This window comes from Mesoplodon bidens, assembly GCF_964165515.1.
Source record: "Mesoplodon bidens genome assembly, chromosome: 4".
NCBI lineage: Eukaryota > Metazoa > Chordata > Mammalia > Artiodactyla > Ziphiidae > Mesoplodon > Mesoplodon bidens.
In genome coordinates, this window is record NC_138160.1 from 117,535,178 (window position 1) to 117,557,920 (window position 22,743).

The 22,743-nt window shown below is 37.8% G+C and overlaps 1 protein-coding gene across 1 annotated transcript in view; it reads left to right on the top strand.

The window, feature by feature from the left end:
• Window positions 1-1,305: 1,305 nt before the first annotated feature.
• The window catches only part of PKD2L2 (polycystin 2 like 2, transient receptor potential cation channel), a gene marked incomplete at both ends in the record, with an annotated part of 32,304 nt that continues 10,866 nt past the window's right edge, over window positions 1,306-22,743 (top strand). Inside the window, 8 exon segments of the mRNA XM_081230480.1 lie at window positions 1,306-1,336; window positions 2,027-2,122; window positions 3,752-3,885; window positions 5,611-5,867; window positions 8,406-8,627; window positions 18,325-18,481; window positions 18,483-18,527; window positions 19,849-20,019. Coding sequence (XP_081086606.1) covers window positions 1,306-1,336; window positions 2,027-2,122; window positions 3,752-3,885; window positions 5,611-5,867; window positions 8,406-8,627; window positions 18,325-18,481; window positions 18,483-18,527; window positions 19,849-20,019 — 1,113 coding nt within the window.

The following is a 22,743-nucleotide window of genomic DNA, read 5'->3' on the forward strand; positions in this document are numbered from 1 at the left end:
GGTTTCTAATTCTTCAAGATCTGAGTCTATTGAGCTCAATGGATTAAGAACAGACTGCAGAGTCATCTACCTAATTCTTACATTTAATGTAAATTTGAATACCTATATTTTGGGCTTTTTTCCTCCTACATTTCTAGTTCAGATAACCTACTACTTTAGAAAACAATTTTGCCAGCCTCTGAGAGTCCAAGTACAGGAAAGGGCAAATCCTTGTATTAAACTATTCTTAAGCTAGGCCAGTAGCCCTTTCTTCTTCTCAGGTCTCATCTCCACTGGCTGCTGGCCTTTTGCTAGACCTCTCCTATTCCTTTTATCATTGGTAGTCTTTGACCCTCGCTGCTATGTGGCCTAGTTTTCCTTTTTACCTGACATGAAACAGCATTTATCAACATCACCCTACATCTCTTTCGGAGAAATAACAAAAGTGGCTTTATTTTTTACTTTCAAAACAGCTTGACGGGTTTCTTAGCTGGCTGCCCTGGGGCTTTCCACTGAATTCCTTTTTTATTTTCCTTTTTACCAACCTAAAAATCCCCGCCCCCCTCCCCCCCCTCATATTCTGGCGGGCTTATGGATGCCTTAATTTACAACCAAATTTGGCCTTTTCTATAGCTGATTTACAAACCTTCTCACTTTTGCAAAGCTGCTGGGTCAGATGTGAGTCCGGGCTCCCAAAGACTACTGTTTTGGCCTACGCTTTTACATTATCACTGCAGAACTTTTTTTTTTTTAATCTATTTCAACGTTCTCTTAAGCCATATTGGGTGGAAAGAGGGGTGGAAGCTATTTCTAGCAACAGCTCTCGATTACTAATAATCAGTGTCTGCAAGCTGCAGCGGCGGAGTGGGGCTTTGGCGTCGAGCAAACCTTGCCCCAACGGGCCTTTGGTAAGTAATTTATTCTCCTCAGTCTCTTCAGGTCTAAAACGAAGGCAAAACACATACCTTTCAGGAAGGGGCGGTGTGAAGACTAAACAACTCAAAAGATGTTAAAAGTCAAGAATGGGTAGCCCATTATAATTAATTACTACGATTTTTATGATTAACCCCAGGCCTAAAGCCAGGTTTGCCCTAGAAGTCGGTCCTCCGCAGGAGACAAACGCCACCGCGCTCAGGCCCGCCTCACGCAAAGCCTTTCCGTAAAGGCCTCGGTGCGCACGCGCGCTGGCATGTTCTAGTGCCGCTTGCTCCCGTCGTGGAGCCTGGGGCTCGCGCAGGCGCATGAGCTAGGCGCGCACCGTGTGAGTATCGCGCAGGCGCCGCCAGCCTTGGGTGGCGGAACGCGCCGTTGTTGTTCAAGTTTGCCATGGCTGAGGCGTCCCGGTGGCACCTAGGCGGTGAGGGGTGCCTCTAGGGAGTGGGTGGGGCAGAGCGGAACGGGCAAATATCCTGCAAGGAAGTCTGTAGCCTCACATGTATTCACGTGAGAGATGACCTCCAGAACGGTTAGCCGTCGCAGCCTCCCCTTGAGAAGCGGAGAGGGACTGTGTGGACCCATTTCACAGACAGGAAAAGTGAAGCCCTGAGGGAACATCCCGCCCCTTGCCGGAAGCTGGAGCTGGGCGCTGCCACATGCTGTATAGTGGCCTTCTCTAGGCCGGCCTTAGAAGGCCTTTGTTGATCTAGGGAGTAGTGGCCTTGGCAGAACCCCAGGCTGAGTCCTTTTCCCCCTTCCAGCAGGAGCCAGCCATCCCAAGAAGCACAGTTAACAGGAGGAGAAGACGATTAGGGACAGAGGAGGGGGTTTTGTTTGCTTTGTATTTTGCTTTTTCAGTTTAAAACAAGACTGGTGAGGAAACATCCGGGTTATAAAATTCATTATATACGGTCATAAAATGATTGCCCACTATCACCATGGGAAAATGTTAGTAATTAGTCCTTCTTCATAAAAGTGAGAGTAAAAACATAACCAGAAGCTATTGGAGCTTTCCTTCACAGAGTGTAAACAGCTAAAAGCGCCTGTTTTTCCATCCCTATTATTTATATATATTATAAATTAAGGAAAATTTTTGTTTTATATCTCACAGGAACTCCAAAACATAAGCTGCATTACAGAAAGGAAGTAGAAATGAGAACCACACTTCAGGAGTTCTTACTCTACCTTATTTTTTTAATAAACTTATGTATATTTAAGTACACAGATGTAGATGAAGACACTGTTTGAACTAGAAAAAAAGTTATGTGCAGATGAAAAACAAAACATATGGATTTTATAAAACCATAGGCTTTCAGACTACTGAAACCTCTCAAAAAATAGTGACACATTTTAAACATCTTAAATTCATTTAGGTTGACATTATTTCCAATTCTTAAGGGGCACAACTTTAGGTCACAGAAGTAATAAAAAGCTTTCATAGTCAACACTGATTGAATTAATTATTCCTTTCTGTTGGCAGTTCTGTCTCGAATATAATTATTCCCTTGAGTTGCCAATTCTTGATTTCTTTTAGAGCGATACAGATACATTAGCTTTGCTCTAGTTTCATAGGTCAAACTACAAATGAGGCCTAAGAAGTTAGTCTTGATGTCTGCTTTGTTCTTTTCCCTGGCCTGTTGCAGAGTTAATAGTAAAATATGCTAGTTCTGAGTCACAGAAGATATGAATCAATGCAGATCTTTAGGGAGGACCAGGAAAACATCTCAACCTACATTCCTCCTATCTGTGGGTCAATATCATTGACTTAATCAGTATTAAAGAGCATTTTGTCTTTATAGCACCCAACATATAGTAGATGCAAGCTCACTGACTGGACTTATGTTGGTACAGCATACATATTGGCAATTATATATCGGTTAACTAATTAATTGATATTGTAGGGGTGAGCTTGAGTCAGATCTGGATTAAAAAGACAGCTTTAGCCAATCTTATAAATTAAGATATTTTAGATTGGTTTTTAACTGCTTATTACAGAATATTTGGGGAGTGGAAAAATATTTAAAGATCACTCATAATCCCATTATTCAGGGATTTTTTTTAAAAAACACCTTTTCATAATTAGGAAAAATTGGAAACAAATCTCCAACAGGATTTGTTTAATTTTCGGTATATACAGTGAAATACTGTGCAACGTTAAAGAATGGCATAGGCTCATGTGTGCCATGGAATGATGTTGAAGATACATTATTTCTAAAAATAAAGGCCTTCTAGCAAAAAAAAAAAAAAAAAAGACATATTTAGTCTATACCCTGCTCTAAAACCCACCCACGCACCCCTAGGAAGAGTGAGAAAGAATACTAGTTAATGTTCTTTTCAATCTTATCATGTGCCAAAACATAGTTTCAAATATTCCACATGAATTATCTCACTTCTCATAACAAAACTATGAGGCAGGAGATATTATCCCTATGGTGGGACTCAAACCATTATCTGTTTGATTTTAAAGTTCATAGCCTAAACTACTCACTATATTATGTTGCCTACTCTCAATATTGGGGAAAAAACCCCATCTTGCAGAATAGTATGTATAATGTGATCTCAGTTTTATAAAAATTAAGTTATTTTCTCTATAAGTGTGTATGCATTTAGAAAAATCTGAAGAATATATGCCAAACCTAATTCTAGCAGTGGGATTATAGGAAACTTCTTCCTGTTTTGTATATTTCTATTTTAGTTTTTTTATTATTGCTCTTATAATTAGAAAAATAAAATTGAATGTTTAAAGCAAAATTGAGAACAAATTACAAGTACATTTTTAATCCTGATAAAAATTGAGTTTTTAAACGTAAATTTTTAAACAAATTCTTCTCCTTAGTGACTTTTGGGATGGTAAACCCACATAGGTATTACTTAAACAAAGTTATGTCATCTCTATTTTTGGACACGTCTGTGCATGGTGAAGAAAGAACCAACTTTAAGTCTATTCGCAGCATAACTGACTTTTGGAAGGTAAGATGTCATGTGACTGTGGATGAAGTAGCTTTAGGCATTGCATAAACAAGCCCTTGGCACACATAGTAGGCACTTGATACATATTTATTGAAGGAATGAATAAAAATAAATGTCATTTCTTTAAACTATTAGAATCAATCAACCACTAAGTGTTTATTGAGAACCTGTGTTCTCAGTGTGATAGAGTTCTTATAACTTTAAAAAAGTGATACTTATTTTTTTAACATTATCGTTGCATTTGGGAAATAGATTTCTTATGTGGGAGTTAGGATCCAAAGTCAGTCTAAAATTGTATACAGTGAAAATTACCGTTAAAAATTCCTTAAATTGCCCATAAATTAAAATATATGTGATTTTGGTATACAGGCCTATACTCTTGTGTGTGTGTTACAGTAATGTACAGTATATAATAAAGAGTACATTTACAAAATATAATTTTATAGTGTTTTTAATTGCATAAGAGTATCATTCCTTTAGCATTAGAACAGACTTGTTTTTTTTCTGTTACACTTAACTTTGCAAGATGTTCACATTATGAGGAAAGAACAATTAAGGGAACAGCAGTTTCAGGTATCCCATGTCACGAACATTGGGACATACAAGGAAGAGGTAGGGAAGGCTTTCCAGAGGTGATCACAATTCAGTTGAGTTTTAAAGGATGAGTAACAGAAGACCATCCTAGGAAGGAAAAATGATAGGTACTATAAGTAATTCATCACGTGGAACTATGTTTGGCATTATAGGCATATAGGAGATGAGGTGGAAAAGACCAAACTATGAATTGAACAGAGGTCTAATCATGAATGCCATGCTAGGAATTTGAAACTTATCAAGGAGACAATGTCATTTCCTGAGAGTGAGAGAAGTGTGAGATAAGGCAAATGATTAGAAGTCATTGGTTTAGGCCAAGTGAAATATGAAAGAATGATAGGAAATTTTCCCTGAGACAAGAAGTGGAGCCCAACTGCTTTTTTACTGTGCTGTCTTGAGGTATGTATGTGGCCAATGGCAAATAAGACAAAGGCAGGAAAGAAAAAAATGAACCCTAGGGCCTCCCTGGTGGCGCAGTGGTTGAGAGTCCGCCTGCCGATGCAGGGGATGCGGGTTCGTGCCCCGGTCTGGGAGGATCCCATGTGCCGCGGAGCGGCTGGGCCCGTGAGCCATGGCCGCTGGGCCTGCGCGTCCGGAGCCTGTGCTCCGCAACGGGAGAGGCCACAACGGTGAGAGGCCCGCATACCGCAAAAAGAAAAAATAAATAAATAAATAAATTAAAAAAAAAAAAAAAAAAATGAACCCTAGGCTTAGGATCTCTTAGAAGGAGCACATAGTGACAGAGACAGAAGCAGTCACCACCGCCAGAGTTGGAGAGGAAAGGGAGGAAACAGATAACTTCGAGGTGAAGTCATGAATTGTGGCTATGACCAGTCCTGATACTCATGTATTGGGGGAGAGTTTTCAGTATACCCCTCGGAGAAGAAGGGTTATGGAACTAAATGAGTTAATACACGTAAAGTGCTTAGAGCAGTACATAGTAAGTACTCAGGAAATGTTAACCATTTTCGTTATCACCATCAACATCAGAATTTACCATTACCATTATTAATGGTGGCTTGGCTAAAATCACTGATTTTTATATTCTTATGGATAACATTATGAAGGTAGATTCTGTTATACACTTGACATGAAATATTTTTCCCATAACATTTATTTTTCTATATGAAGTTTATGGAAGGACCCCTTTTGGAAGGCCTGTACTGGGACTCGTGGTACAATAACAAGAATTTGTATGACTTAAAGAACAGCAGTCGCATCTACTATGAGAACATACTTTTAGGAGTCCCCAGAGTCCATCAACTAAAAGTCCGCAACAACACGTGCAAGGTCCATTCATCCTTTCAGTCCTTGATGAATGAATGTTATGACAAATACACTTCTGAAAATGAAGATCTGTCTGATTTTGGCCTTAAATCTGATACTGAGTAAGCAGTATAAAATTACACGTAACTTTTTCTAGCAGTTACCATTGTATCTTCAAACAATTGTGAAAACATATTTATTTTCCAAATAATACCAACAGGGGCCTGGCAGGTAAGGAGACTGTTTCAGTAATAGTATCAAAGGAAGACTCCGAGATGCAGTGTTTAGAAAAGGAAGAGTAAGCCTGTTATTTATTTATTTATTTTGCGGTACATGGGCCTCTCACTGTTGTGGGCTCTCCCGTTGCGGAGCACAGGCTCCAGACGCGCAGGCTCAGCAGCCATGGCTCACGGGCCCAACCGCTCCACGGCATGTGGGATCCTCCCAGACCGGGCACGAACCCATGTCCCCTGCATTGGCAGGCGGACTCTCAACCACTGTACCACCAGGGAAGTCTGCAACCTGTTATTTTTTTTGTTTACAAAAGGATGTGAAGTGTTTTTTTTTCCAACTGTGGTAAATGAAGTGCTAAGTCATATTGGACACAGGGCAAAGCGCCCATTTTTGCTTTTACAAAACTCAATCAGCTTTTCTGGCTCTGGCAAGATGCCCTCAAACACATTCCAAATGCTTCTTGGGATCCCTAGGGAGTGTCTTTGGTGTACTCTGTTGCTTTCTCACTCTGGCTTACTTCAGTGATATCTTCTATTGTTGCCAATGCTGAAAAGGGGCAGTTATGTTTTACAGACACTGCATCTGATGATACCTGCCAAAGATCTTATGGCCATTGTTCTCCAAAGTGGCTGAGGCTAATGCTAGTATAGACTCACGTCTACACTTTATATTGAAAATGTAAAAGCCCAAAGCCACTGACACTACCTCCCCTTAACACAGAAGCTGCTGGTATCATTGCTTTTAAGGTCATATGAAAATCATAGAGGCAAAAAATATATCTTTTTAAAAATTTGATATTTATCAATGATGAAATATTTACAAAGTCCACCCTTTCCTACTCATAATTCCCACTCCAGAAGCAGCCACTTTTAGTTGTTTCTTTTTGTATATACTTCCTATTTCTGAATAATATGCTTATACTATTACTTGATCTTATATTTTTATATATCTATTGTCTCTGTCATGGAAAGTGTCTGTCATATATCCCTCTTATGCCACTCCCTCCACATACACACTTCCTGTTCCTCTTAGCCTGTAGTTACACCATAATTTTTGTTAATCATTAGTTGATGTTTATTTTATAAATATGAACAGTGATTACATTTCCTTTCTTGAACAACTACCTCTCTACCCCTAGGATTGATCATTGCTTTGTGGGTTTTGTTGACTTATTTTTTCTTTCTATGAGTTTTGGGTGTTCTTGAGGGCAACAAAGTGCTTGTATAATTCTTATAAACTTAATAAATTCATAAGTATGGTGACACATTCTCTTAAATATTATACTATTATAACAGTACTACGCACTATTTCCCTTTCAATGAAAAATTACAAGATAAGTCAACTATTAATTACACATTTAAATTTGATCTCAAGACTAATCTGTTAGGTGTTCTAATATTCCAAATTTTCATAACAACTACAAATATTTAAATACTAAAATTAACATTATGGATTTAGAATTTTAATACGTGTCATTTCCTGACAAACAAAATAAGAATCAATTTGTGCTTGTTTTTCTTTCTAAAATGTAATGTTCATTAATTAAAACCAGTATAAAAAATTGGAAGTAGGAGAGGGTTGGTGTAATAAATGTTCTTGTTTCAGTTTAACAATCATATGGAAAATGCTCAAACATACAACTATGGAATTTTCATTAAAAATGAGTATTTTATCTTAGCGTTGTCACTTTTTTCTTCTCTGCTGAAAATGAACATGGTGTTACTAACAGAAAAACAAGTTTAAGCAGAGCATCTTTGGATAATTGTTCAGATCTGTTTTAGGAGACTGAATAGGGACTGAAATGAAGAATCAAAGCTTTACTTTTTGATATTGCATAACTAAGTTAAAAGTAGAAAGAATGGAAACAAAATTTAGTTATACAGATTTTACTTTGTGTACTTTCATTAAAATAAGATACCTATATAACAATATAGACATTGTAACAAAGTTTTTATTTATTGGGCATTTATAAATGGTATATGATTGTTAAAACACAGACTGTGAAGCATCATTTTCCCCATACTGAGACAGATATTTCTGAATCAAAACCCTGGATATTTTTGTCCTACTCAAAGACTAAAGATCTCATAAGATAACAGAGACAACATGTTAAAGAAAAAATCCGTCATTATTTTCTAGATTTCAAGTTCCCTGAGGCAACAGATGGATTAAAAAAATTTTTTTTCTCATAGTATGTAGTCCAGTGTGTTGCCCACAATAAGCACTAAACAATGAAAACATATTCAATCTTAATCCTTTTAGCTTAATCCTTAACTCACCATCTTGCTTCAAAATTACTATAATACTTATGAACTTAGTACTACTTTTTTTAAAACTACTACTTTGAACCAAAGGTTAACTTAAATTCTTAAATACTTTTCAGTCAGGCTTTCTCATCTCTCCATTATTCTTTTTATATCTAACAGATGGAAGTACTCTGCTCCTATTATCAACTCCCCTTGGCATAGGGGATTTACTGGTGTTTACCGAAATGGGGGATATATTTTCACTTTATCAAAATCAAAATCTGAAACCCTAAACAAGTTCATTAATCTTCGAATGAACAGCTGGATCACAAGAAGCACTAGAGTTATTTTTATTGATTTTTCATTATACAATGCTAATGTAAATCTGTTTTGCATCATCAGGTGAGTTACTCAAAACCTCTTATTAGTATACTGAATTTAAAAGGCACCCAGAGCCCTCATTAGGGTTCCCAGTTTGTGCATGTTTGTACTGAGATTAAAATCATAAGCTCCAAAATAAATATAATGTAATTCTTCCAATAATGATAAAGAAGAAAGAGCAACATCATATTTATTGTTTCACTGTTTCAGGATATATTCCAGAACATGGAGATCCCATGTAAATTTGCAGTGCCCTGTCACCCAGGGCAGGGTGCCCTGCCCCAGAACTTGATACTGGGTTCAACCAGATGACTTTCTTTGGTCAATGGAATGTCAGCAGATAAGATACAAGCAGAAGCTTGAAAAGGGTTTGTAAATTAAAACTTGCTCGCTTGCACTTCTGCTATTGCATGAGAAGGACCTGCCTGGGCTAACCTGTTGGACCCAAGAAAAAGATGACAGACATCCCCTCTCACAAGGAGGAGGACAGAGAACCAACCAAAGAGAAAAAATTATTTCTGTAGGTCTGATTACCTTAGGTAATCTGCCTAACTTGGACCATGCTACTTGGCTTAGGCCTGGGTTCTAGAATCAAACAGTCAAAGCAAATAGGATTACTGTGATTGAATCTGCCTGGGGATTGAAATGGCTTCTTCTAAGGGATCTGAGAATGGGTGAATGCCTGATACAATTAGGGTTCTCTTAGAAAGAAGGAATGGGATAATGAATGCTAGACAGGCAAACAATAGTGTCCACTAAGTCTCAGTGAGCCACTTTTTTCTCATGAGTCTTACATTTTTACTCTGGAATATGGAATTGGCATTTACTCTGATAGGGGAATTTTCCCCCTGTGCAACAGTGATGGTGAAACATAATCATGGCCTTTAAAATTTGTAAAAATGAAAACAAATGAATTACCATCAGCAGCCAATGGACATTTTACATTTTATGTTATAGTATTTTCTTTCAGGGAATCAGCTTCGTACCAACATTATTCACCCTTCCCGATAGTCCTGGTAGGGATAAAGTGAAGAATACAAATCACTTCTATGTCCTAAATAAGAGTAGAAACAGTGGGGTAATTGGCTTAAAGTCATATGAAGAACTCCTTGTAATACTAGATTAAGTCCATATTTTCTGTCTCTAGGTTTTGTGCTTATTCTATGTTACCTTTAATTTTTTTTCATATTTATTTATTTATTTGTCTCTGTTGGGTCTTAGTTGTGGCATGCAGACTCCTTAGTTGCAGCATGCATGTGGGATCTAATTCCCCCATCAGGGATTGAGCCCAGGCCCCCTGCATTGGGAGCGCAGAGTCTTACCCACTGGACCACCAGGGAAGTCCCATCTATGTTATCTTTTTTTTTTTTTTTTTTTTTGCGGTAGGCGGGCCTCTCACTGTTGTGGCCTCTCCCCTTGCAGAGCACAGGCTCCGGACGCGCAGGCTCAGCAGCCATGGCTCACGGGCCTAGCCGCTCTGCGGCATGTGGGATCTTCCCAGACCGGGGCACGAACCCGTGTCCCCTGCATCGGCAGGCGGACTCTCAACCACTGCGCCACCAGGGAAGCCCTATGTTATCTTTTAAAATGTTATTTCTTAGAAACTTTAGCAGATTTTGAAACTTTTAACTGGTAGTATATCTAATCAGTAGTTGTATGGGAGCATATTGCTTACACTAAGACCTTATCCACTTATTTTCCCTTTGTACACATAGCTGGCAAACTAAACTGAATACTCATCATTTTTTGCTTTTTGTTTACTAGTTTACACTTCAGATCAAAATACTGAGTTTCTTTCACTTCACTCACTTACCCAGCATTGCGCACATACTATACACAAGGTGAAAAAACAAATTCCTGTTTTCTATTTGTTAACTGGTTGTTTTGTTCTTGGTTTTGGTGGTTTTTTGCTTTTGGGGCCACACCTTACTCCAGTACCAATAAGATTTGCTAATATCTTTAGGTAGGAATAATTACATCATGGTGTTGTGATAGAGATGCTGGTTCCTTAAATTACTGTCAATTCTTAATTATCTGCAGTTGTGGAGAACACTAGAAATACAGTGAACCGCCTCAAAATCTTTTTATATTTAGTACTGGAATTAATTTTTATATTTCTATTTGCATATAGATCTTTGTATCCAACATCCAGTGCCTAAAGTTAAACAGAAAACATTTGATTCAGTAAAATATGTTATCTTGACATTTAGAAGCAAGAAGTATCTCTGATAAGCTAAAGGGGGAGAGTGTATTTTCCTCCTCTGAAATATTTTAAAAATTATGTATTTTGGGGGGGAGTCCTGACTAATAACAGTAACTAACAGTATAGCATGTTCTTGAACATCATCTTGTTCTCCTGTAGGGATAAATTAGTTTCCCAGTTATGAATGAGCAATCAAAACACAGAGTAAAATGAATGTCTAGCTAAAAATCACATCTTTCTTTCTCACTTACATTGGTCTTTGACCACTGGGAATTTTCAGAGTACCAAAAAAAAGTGGAGCATTAAAAAAGAAGTAATGGAGGAAGTGGCATCACGCCAAAGGCACTAGCTCCCAGAGGTGCAGGCAGGAGTTGGGGGGCTAGGGCTCTTTGGCACCTAGGTTGAAACTAGTTTTATGTGTCTGAGGTCTCAGCTGGGAGACCTGAAGACTGGGTCTGTGATCATCTGAAGGCTCATCCACTCACAAGTTGAGTGGTTGATGCTGATGGATGCTGAGGAAATCCATGTGATATTTTCACATGGACTAGTTTGCACTTCCGAAGAGCATGGTAGATGGATTTCAAAGGGTGAAGACTAGAAGCAGATTTGCAGTATTTTCCTTTGGCAGAACAGAATTCCATGAGAGCAACTTTCATTGTTAGAGAGAGGAGAGAGAGAGAAGCCTCGTTTGTTGACATCACTTGGTTCATGAAGCTTTCACCTAGAAGTGAAGCTGCGGAACAAACCTTGAGAAGAATCATCTCCTGCTTCAATCTGCTGCTGGATAGGAACTAATCAGAGAGAGAGAGAGGCAGAAGATGGAGAGGATGGCGTCCAAGGCTTTCGTGATCATAAATCTCACCCCCACTCCAACTCCCTTTATACTTTTCTTGCAAAAATAATAATATAAATAAGGAGGTGGTGGGGTTTCCAAAAACAAAAATCGTATCCTTCAACCATCTGGGGAAGGCAAAAATCCCATCCACCTCAACTCTCAGGTCGAAAGTAAAGTTGTACCACACACAATCAGGATGTTACTTAAGAGTGCTCTTGGGCTTCCCTGGTGGCGCAGTGGTTGAGAGTCCGCCTGCCGATGCAGGGGACACGGGTTCGTGCCCCGGTCTGGGAAGATCCCACATGCCGCGGAGCGGCTGGGCCCGTGAGCCATGGCTGTTGAGCCTGTGCGTCCGGAGCCTGTGCTCCGCAACGGGAGAGGCCACAACAGTGAGAGGCCCATGTAACGCAAAAAAAAAAAAAAAAAAAAAAAAAAAAAAAAGAGTGCTCTTAAAAGAACATATGATGTGTGGCTGACAGGGTCATGGTGCTCCAGCCAGGTGTCAGGCCTGTGCCTCTGAGGTGGAAGAGCCGAGTTCAGGACATTGGTCCACCAGAGACCTCCTGGCTCCACATAATATCAAATAGCAAGAGCCCTCCCAGAGATCTCCATCTCAATGCTAAGACCCAGCGCCACTCAATGACCAGCAAGCTATAGCACTGGACACCCTGTGCCAAACAACTAGCAAGACAGGAACACAACACCACCCATTAGCAGAGAGGCTGCCTAAAATCATAATAAGGTCACAGACACCCCAAAACACACCACCAGACACGGTCCTGCCCACCAGAAAGACAAGATCTAGCCTCATCCATCAGAACACAGACACCAGTCCCCTCCACCAGGAAGCCTACACAACCCACTGAAATAACCTTAGCCACTGGGAGCAGACACCAAAAACAACAGGAACTACGAACTTGCAGCCTGCAAAAAGGATACCCCAAACACAGTAAGTTAAGCAAAATGAGAAGACATAGAAACACACAGCATATGAAGGAGCAAGGCAAAAACTCACCAGACCAAACAAAGGAAGAGGAAATAGGCAGTCTACCTGAAAAAGAATTCAGAGTAATGATACAAAAGATGATCCAAAATCTTGGAAATAGAATGGAGAACACACAAGGAACGTTTAACAAGGACCTAGAAGAACTAAAGAGAAAACAATGACGAACAACACAATATCTGAAATTAAAAATTCACCAGAAGGAATGAATAGCAGAATGAGGCAGAATGGATAAGTGACCTGGAAGGTAAAATAGTGGAAATAACTACCGCAGAGCAGAATAAAGAAAAAAGAATGAAAAGAATTGAGGACAGTCTCAAAGACCTCTGCGACAACATGAAATGCACCAACATTCAATTATAGAGGCCCCAGAAGAAGGAGAGAAAAAGAAGGAACTGAGAAAATATTTGAAGAGATTATAGTTGAAAACTTTCCTAATATGGGAAAGGAAATAGTCAATCAGGTCCAGGAAGCAGAGAGAGTCCCACACGGATAAATCCAAGGAGAAACACGCCAAGACACATATTAATCAAACTATCAAATACAATTAAATTTTCTTTGTATTAAATACAAAGAGAAAATATTAAAAGCAGCAAGGGAAAAATAACATACAAGGGAATCCCCATAAGGTTCACAGCTGATCTTTCAGCAGAAACTCTGCAAGCCAGAAGGGAGTGACAGGACATATTTAAAGTGATGAAAGGGAAAAACCTACAACCAAGATTACTCTACCCAGCAAGGATCTCATTCAGATTCAACAGAGAAATTAAAACCTTTACAGACAAGCAAAAACTAAGAGAATTCAGCACCACCAAACCAGCTTTACAACAAATGCTAAAGGAACTTCTCTAGGCAGGAAACACAAGAGAAGGAAAAGACCTACAATAACAAAGGAAAACAATTAAGAAAATGGTAATAGGAACATACATATTGATAACTACCTTAAATGTAAATGGATTAAATGCTCCAACCAAAAGATATAGACTGGCTGAATGGATACAAAAACAAGACCCAGGGCGTCCCTCGTGGCTCAGTGGTTGAGAGTCCGCCTGCCGATGCAAGGGACACAGGTTCATGCCCCGGTCTGGGAGGATCCCACATGCCACGGAGCGGTTGGGCCCATGAGCCATGGCCGCTGGGCCTGTGCGTCCGGAGCCTGTGCTCCGCAACGGGAGAGGCCACAACAGTGAGAGGTCTGCGTACCGCAAAAAAAAACACAAAAAAACAAGACCCATATATATGCTGTCTACAAGGGACCCACATCAGACCTAGAGACACATACAGACTGAAAGTGAGGGGATGGAAAAAGATATTCCATGCGAATGGAAATCAAAAGAAAGCTGAAGTAGCAATTCTCATATCAGACAAAATAGACTTTAAAATAAAGACTATTATAAGAGACAAAGAAGGACACTACATAATGATCAAGGGATCAATCCAAGAAGAAGATATAACAATTGTAAATCTTTATGCACCCAACATAGGAGCACGTCAATACATAATGCAAATGCTACCAGCCATAAAAGGGGAAATTGACAGTAACACAATCATAGTAGGGGACTTTAACAAACAAATTTCACCAATGGACAGATCATCCAAAATGAAAATAAATAAGGAAGCACAAGCTTTGAATGGTACATTAAACAAGACGGACTTAATTGATATTTATAGGACATTCCATCCAAAAACAACAGAATACACTTTCTTCTCAAGGGCTCAATGAACATTCACCAGGATAGATCATATCTTGGGGCACAAATCAAGACTTGGTAAATTTAAGAAAATTGAAATCATATCAAGTATCTTTTCCAACAACAATGCTATGAGAGTAGATATCAATTATAGAAAAAAATCTGTAAGAAATACAAACACATGGAGGATAAACAATACACTACTTAATAGCCAAGAGATCACTCAAGAAATCAAACAGGAAATAAAAAAATACCTAGAAACAAATGACAGTGAAAACACGATGACCCAAAACCTATGGGATGAAGCAAAAGCAGTTCTAAGAGGGAAGTTTATAGCAATACAAGAAACATCTCAAATAAACAACCTAACCTTACACCTAAAGCAATTAGAGAATGAAGAACAAAAAAAAAAAAAAAACCCAAAGATAGCAGAGGAAAGAAATCATAAAGATCAGATCAGAAATAAATGAAAAAGAAATGAAGGGAACAATAGTAAAGATCAATAAAACTAAAAGCTGGTTCTTTGAGAAGATAAACAAAATTGATAAACCATTAGCCAGACTCATCAAGAAAAAAAGGGAGAAGACTCAAATCAATAGATATAGAAATGAAAAAGAAGAAGTAACAACTGACACTGCAGGAATATAAAAAGTCATGAGAGATTACTACAGGCAACTATATGCCAATAAAATGGACAACCTGGAAGAAATGGACAAATTCTTAGAAATGCACAATGTGCAAGACTGAACCAGGAAGAAACAGGAAATATAAACAGACCAATCACAAGCACTGAAATTGAGACTGTGATTAAAAATCTTCCATCAAACCAAAGCCCAGGACCAGATTGATTCACAGGCGAATTCTATCAAACACGTAGAGAAGAGCTAACACCTATCTTTCTCACACTCTTCCAAAATATAGCAGAGAGAGGAAGACTCCCAAACTCATTCTACGAGGCCACCATCACCCTAATACCAAAACCAGACAAAGATGTCACAAAGAGAGAAAACTACAGGCCAATATCACTGATGAACATAGATGCAAAAATCCTCAACAAAATAATAGCAAACAGAATCCAACAGCACATTAAAGGATCATACACCATGATCAAGTGGGGTTTATCCCAGGAATGCAAGGATTCTTCAATATATGCAAATCAATCAACGTGATACACCATATTAACAAATTGAACGAGAAAAACCATATGATCATCTCAATAGATGCAGAAAAAGCTTTCAACAAAATCAACACCCATTTATGATAAAAACCCTCCAGAAAGTAGGCGTAGAGGGGACTTACCTCAACATAATAAAGGCCATATATGACAAACCCACAGACAACATCGTTCTCAATAGTGAAAAACTGAAACCATTTCCACTAAGATCAGGAACAAGACAAGGTTTTCCACTCTCACCACTATTATTCAACATAGTTTTGGAAATTTTAGCAATAGCAATCAGAGAAAAAAAAGAAATAAAAAGAATCCAAAACAGAAAAGAAGAAGTAAAGCTGTCACTGTTTGTAGATGACATGATATTATACATAGAGAATCCTAAAGATCCTACTAGTAAACTACTAGAGCTAATCAATGAATTTCGTAAAGTAGCAGGATACAAAATTAATGCACAGAAATCTCTTGCATTCCTATACACTAATGATGAAGAATCTGAAAGTGAAATTAAGGAAACACTCTCATTTACCATTGCAACAAAAAGAATAAAATACCTAGGAATAAACCTACCTAAGGAGACAAAAGACCTGTATGCAGAAAACTATAAGACACTGATGAAAGAAATTAAAGATGATACAAATAGATGGAGAGATAGACCATGTTCTTGGATTGGAAGAATCAACACTGTGAAAATGACTATACTACCCAAAGCAATCTACAGACTCAATGCAATCCCTATCAAATTACCAATGGCATTTTCACAGAACTAGAACAAAAAATTTCACAATTTGTATGGAAACACAAAAGACCCTGAAGAGCCAAAGCAATCTTGAGAAAGAAAAACAGAGCTGGAGGAATCAGGCTCCTGGACTTCAGACTATACTACAAAGCTACAGTAATCAAGATAGTATGGTACTGGCACAAAAACAGAAAAATAGATCAATGGAACAGGATAGAAAGCCCAGAAATAAACCCACGCACATATGGTCACCTTATTTTTGATAAAGGAGCAAAGAATATACAATGGAGAAAAGACAGCCTCTTCAATAGTGGTGCTGGGAAAACTGGACAGCTACATGTAAAAGAATGAAATTAGAACACTCTCTAACACCATACACAAAAATAAACTCAAAATGGATTAAAGACCTAAATGTAAAACCAGACACTGTAAAACTCTTAGAGGAAAACATAGGCAGAACACTCTATGACATAAATCACAGCATGATCCTTTCTGACCCACCTCCTAGACAGATGGAAATAAGAACAAAAATAAACAAATGGGACCTAATGAAACTTAAAAGCTTTTGCACAGCAAAGGAAACCATAAACAAGATGAAAAGACCACCCCCAGAATGGGAGAAAATATTTGCAAATGAAGCAACTGAGAAAGGATTAATCTCCAAAATTTACAAGCAGCTCATGCTGCTCGATATCAAAAAAACAAGAATCCAATCCAAAAATGGGCAGAAGACCTAAATAGACATTTCTCCAAAGAAGATACACAGATTGCCAACAAACACATGAAAGGATGCTCAACATCACTAATCATTAGAGAAATGCAAATCAAAACTACAATGAAGTATCACCTCACAGCAGTCAGAATGGTCATCATCAAAAATCTACAAACAATAAATGCTGGAGAGGGTGTGGAGAAAGGGGAACCCTCTTGCACTGTTGATGGGAATGTAAATTGATACAGACACTATGGAGAACAGTATGGACATTCCTTAAAAAACTAAAAATAGAACTACCATATGACCCAGCAATTCCACTCTTGGGCATATACCCTGAGAAAACCATAATTCAAAAAGAGTCATGTACCACAATGTTCATTGCAGCTCTATTTAAAATAGCCAGGATATGGAAGCAACCTAAGTGTCCATCGACAGATGAATGGATAAAGAAGATGTGGCACAGGGCTTCCCTGGTGGCGCAGTGGTTGAGAGTCTGCCTGCCGATGCAGGGGACATGGGTTCCTGCCCTGGTCTGGGAAGATCCCACATGCCGCAGAGCGGCTGGGCCCGTGAGCTATGGTCGCTGAGCCTGCGCATCCGGAGCCTGTGCTCTGCAAAGGGAGAGGCCACAACAGTGAGAGGCCCGCGTACCGCAAAAAAAAAAAAAAAAAAAAGATGTGGCACATATATACAATGGAATATTACTCAGCCATAAAAAGAAACACAATTGAATTATTCAATTCAATTGAGGTAGATGGACCTAGAGTCTGTCATACAGAGTGAAGTAAGTCAGAAAGAGAAAAACAAATACCGTATGCTATCACATATATACGGAATCTAAAAAAAAAAAATTGTTCTGAAGAACCTAGGGGCAGGACAGGAATAAGGACGCAGACGTAGAGAATGGACTTGAGGACACGGGGAGGGGGAAGGGTAAGCTGTGACGAAGTGAGAGAGTGGCATGGACATATATACACTACCAAATGTAAAATAGCTAATGGGAAACAGATGCATCGCACAGGGAGTTCAACCCGGTGCTTTGTGACCACCTAGAGGGGTGGGATAGGGAGGGTGGGAGCGAGGGAGATGCAAGAGGGAAGAGATATGGGAACATATGTATATGTATAACTGATTCACTTTGTTATACAGCAGAAACTAACACAACATTGTAAAGCAATTACACTCCAGTAAAGATGTTAAAAAAAATAGTAATGAATTGAGCCCATAACCCTGAGAAAACATATTTTGTACAAAATAACTGAATAAAGTACACAACATCACTGACTAGAAATTTCAATCACGTTAGGTACTGAAATATAAATCCTTGAAATGCATTGACTTTCACAAACCTCATTTTACAGATTGGTGGCAGAATTCCCTGCAACTGGAGGAATATTTACTTCATGGCAGTTTTACTCTGTGAAGCTCCTTAGATATGTTAGCTACTATGATTATTTTATTGCTTCCTGTGAAATCACATTTTGTATTTTTCTTATTGTCTTCACAACACAAGAAGCCCTATTTCAAAAGTAGTTGGAACTGGCTAGAATTACTATTTTTGGTGGTAAGTATATATTCACAGATATGGTTGAAGGGAATCACATCTGAACCCACCAATGAGAGAGGTGTAAAAAGCACCTCCCTCATCCGGGACTTATTTTAAAAGCTGTAACTATCAATAATACTGTCATAGTACATACTAATGGTGTGCCTCCAAAAGGGAGAAATCTACTTTTTTCTCTTTGATTCGGTCCTTGGCAGGACTAGCATAAACCTAGAGGAATAAGTGATTCCATATGTATTATGATTTAGTGGGCACAGTAGGTCTCCCTACTCCCACTCAAAAAAATGTATTCCTCTCAGGGCCTCATGTTGAAAATAATGATTCTTTTGGGGCAAGGTTCTTTAAAATGTACTCTTGTATGTTGCCTAAATCTGCTTTCCTCTTTACACTGAATTTTTAAATAGGCAAAAGACAAGCCTAGGCAGAATATTGAAGGGGGTTTAAGGTTTGAGCAGCCAGAGCGTAGCTTGTAGGCACAGAGGATGCCACCAGGATTGGGGAAATAATCCTTGAAGAAACTCCAAGACTGCCAGTTCTTATCACTGGAAAATACTAAAATAAACATAGAGGTGTGGGTAGAGTGGAACAAATCGTAAGAGCTTGGTTTTAGGAACAATGAACAAATATTCTTGCTTATACAACCTGATCTTTTACTCTTATAGGCCCTTAGTTATAGCCAATCCAGTATATATATATTTGTTTCTCAAAACCAAATTGAAAGTTTCTCAGAGTCAGAAAGTGTGCCATCTACCTCTCTGGTAACCACAATAATGCTTAACACAGTGTATAGCATTAAATGTTTAACTGAGTATTTTAGGGAAGAGAAATCAAAGGAAAATTTTCATGACAGTTAGAAAACTCTGAAACCTAAGATAATCTGGTTCTAAAATCCTCTTCTAAAAGAGTTGTTAAAAAGCTCTAAAGGAGTTTATTTTTTTGGAGCTGTAAAAAGATTTTTCTTGGAGTGTTACATAGTGAAAAATATTAAACTCTTAGGTATCATGTAGTTATATGGAGCAGAAACTCTTACAGTCTAGTCAGAATTATATAATCATTTTATACATTTGTGTTTTATGACTCAAAGAAACAAAAAGTCATATAGATTAGGATAGCCAGGCAGTCTGTATTTTGCTACTTTTATGATAATTATGCTACCTTAAACTTCTATAAATTGAGGCTTACTTTCATTTATGTAAAAACCTGTCTTATCTCTCCCTCCCTTTTTGTTGAACTTTTGATGAACTTTTTCATGTGTTTATTCATAGGCTGCAGGAGATTTAGAGGTAATCTCTAATTTAACCCTTCTTATTTTCCCATTTAGTTGTGTTTTGTGGCCGTTTTCTTCAACTCATACTGTAATATACAAATTTTTCTCTTGCTTGGACAACTGTTAAAAAGTACTGAAAAATATTCAGACTTCTATTTTCTTGCATACTGGCACATTTATTACAACAATATAATTGCCATAACCATCTTCTTTGCATGGATAAAGGTATTTATATTTTATCAGATATAACAGATTAGATATATTTTATTATATTAGATAATAAAATGGGAACTTAAACTACAAAGTTATGAAAAAACAAAAGGATATTCTTAACTATACAGTAATTTTTTTATACAGTAATTTTTAAAGTAGTTTGGCTTTGTAATGATTGCCAGCGAATCCTCAAACACCCCGACTGTCATGAAGCATCTTTTAATTTCAAGCAGATTTCTTCTGAAATTAATTTACTCTAAGTCATTATAATCTTTAATATTTTCCTATTTCAATTAACTTTGTTCTTTTTCAGATATTCAAATTCATAAGCTTTAATAAGACAATGTCTCAGCTGTCATCAACCTTGTCCCGCTGTATCAAAGACATAGTAGGATTTGCCATCATGCTTTTTATAATATTCTTTGCTTATGCTCAGTTAGGATTTCTTGTTTTTGGATCACAAGTTGACGACTTTTCCACTTTTCAAAATTCCATGTAAGTTCTTAGCATAAATGTAATTTATGCAGTTTTATCCAGTTTATAACAAAAAAAATCATGAAAAGGCCTGTAAGTAGTGACATAAGCTTTAATAAATTAAAAAATGGTTTGATATTTTCACTGATGGCTAAATATCTGTCACACTCAAAGTACAGTTAGGCATTGAAAGATCCAAATGGATGGTGTTATCCACTTTTCAAGTGTTACCAGGTCAAGCTAGAAAAATATTTTTTTACTTTTCAATAGAAGTGAAAATTTTACCTAAGATAAAAGAAATTGGCTCCATGTCTCTGTAGTATTTATTCTCTGGGCAAAAGAAATCTTAAGTGTTTTCTTTAGAGGGCTCTATCTTTAGAATCCTTTTATTGATATTGACCTGATTATCCTTTGCTGATCTGGCAAAGCTGAATTTTAAAAATAGCTTTATACACATAAAACAATCAGCAGATAACTAACTTATAGAACTGATTAGGTAGAATCCCTAGAAAAATATTGTCTTTAAAAGTGAATAATTTTAATAAATTTACTTTCATTTTTGAGTAGGTAAAACAAGTTCTGTGTAAAAAATTTATGATAGTCTAAAATATCAGTTCTCAAAATGTGTTCTGTGCAACCTAGACCAAGACTGTCTGGGGGAAATGGCTTCATTTTCATCACTCTTGGAAATTCGTAGTGCATGGTAACATATGGCTCTGAGAAAAACTGCAATAACTTTCCCTTTAGTTAAGAATTCCTCAAACTTGTCCATGGCCCTTTTACTCAATTTGGGGTAAAGTCTGGTCTGAAAAATTTCTTAGGTTGCCCTCTTTTCATTATCCACATGTAAATACTGTATTATCTACGTACCAATTGCATGAAATTTAATAATATTTTTCTGAATAACCCTTTACTAAATCAGTAGTGGAAAGAGTGGACTAGCAGCCAAGAGGATATAATTCTACTTTCCAATTCTGCCACTAGCTATTTAACTTTTCTAGACCTTAATTTCTTTATCTGTAAATAAAGGGGCTGGACTAAATCACTCCCAAAGGTCCTTTCCAACTTCAAATGACTTATAATTTGAGAAGTCTAATTAGCTTATCCAGAGTGAATAATGTTTGCAGTTCCAACAACTTCTTGGTCCTTTCCTAGGATCTGAATTCAAGTGTTAATAATAAAGCTAAGTAGTATTGGACATTAAATATAAATGTAGTAATTTACAGAACCTTGGAAATTTGTGTTACCTTGGATAATGGGAGGAAAGAAAGTATAAGGCACAAAGTAAACAGATAGAAAATTTTGAAATGGATTAATGAGGGGACTTCTGCTTTTGGTAATGATGTGCTAGGTTATTCAAATCAACCTCTTCACAATTTAAAAAGCTGGATGAAATATAGGAAACATTTAAGAACTAACAAAAAAGTGAGTGGCCGAAATCAGAAAGCAAGAACCCAGAAAAGTAAACTCAGCATCCAAAGCTACTTCTGCCCTGAAGCCTTTTTTTTTTAACTCATAAAAATTTTAAATTGTGTTATAACATAACATAAAATTTACCATCTTAACCATATCTTTTTTTTAACCATTTCTAACTGTATAGTGAAGTACATTCATCTTGTTCAATCATCACCATCATTCATCTCCAGAAATCTTTTTATCTTGCAAAACTGAAACTCTATACTCATTAAACAGAACTCTCCATTTTCCTCCCTACCCCTGCCCCTGGCAACCATCATTCTACTTTCTGCCTCTATGATTTTGATTACTCAAGGTACCTAGTGGAATCATACAGTATTTGTCCTTTTGTGTCCAGGGGGTCCAAATGTTTTCAATTTGTCCAATGGAGAACATGATCATAATAATTACCATCAAGGTGGTTATTGTGTGCCAAGAGTGTACTAAATCTTTTACACATATAACTTGAAAGTTCCAGGTCTCTCCAGCCTGGGACATTTCATACCAGTAGGTATGAATTAGGCCATTCATACTCTGCCCATATTGCAACAGCTTTTGGCCCTTATGGCTGAAAGCTCACACCCTTGTAATTTTTAGGAGTCCCCAGGATGGGTCTCTCACATGTGCTCAGGACAAGTCTATTTGGCCTTCCTAATCAAGGAACCTTGCCTTTCTACTCAAGGCACTGCTACTGTCCTCCATAAAAAAAAATTTTTTTGTCACACACAGCAGTTATCCCCTGATTGTGGGCAACAGTCCTCACAGTGACAGATCTGAGCCACAGTGAAAGGTGGAGACGTGGGCTGG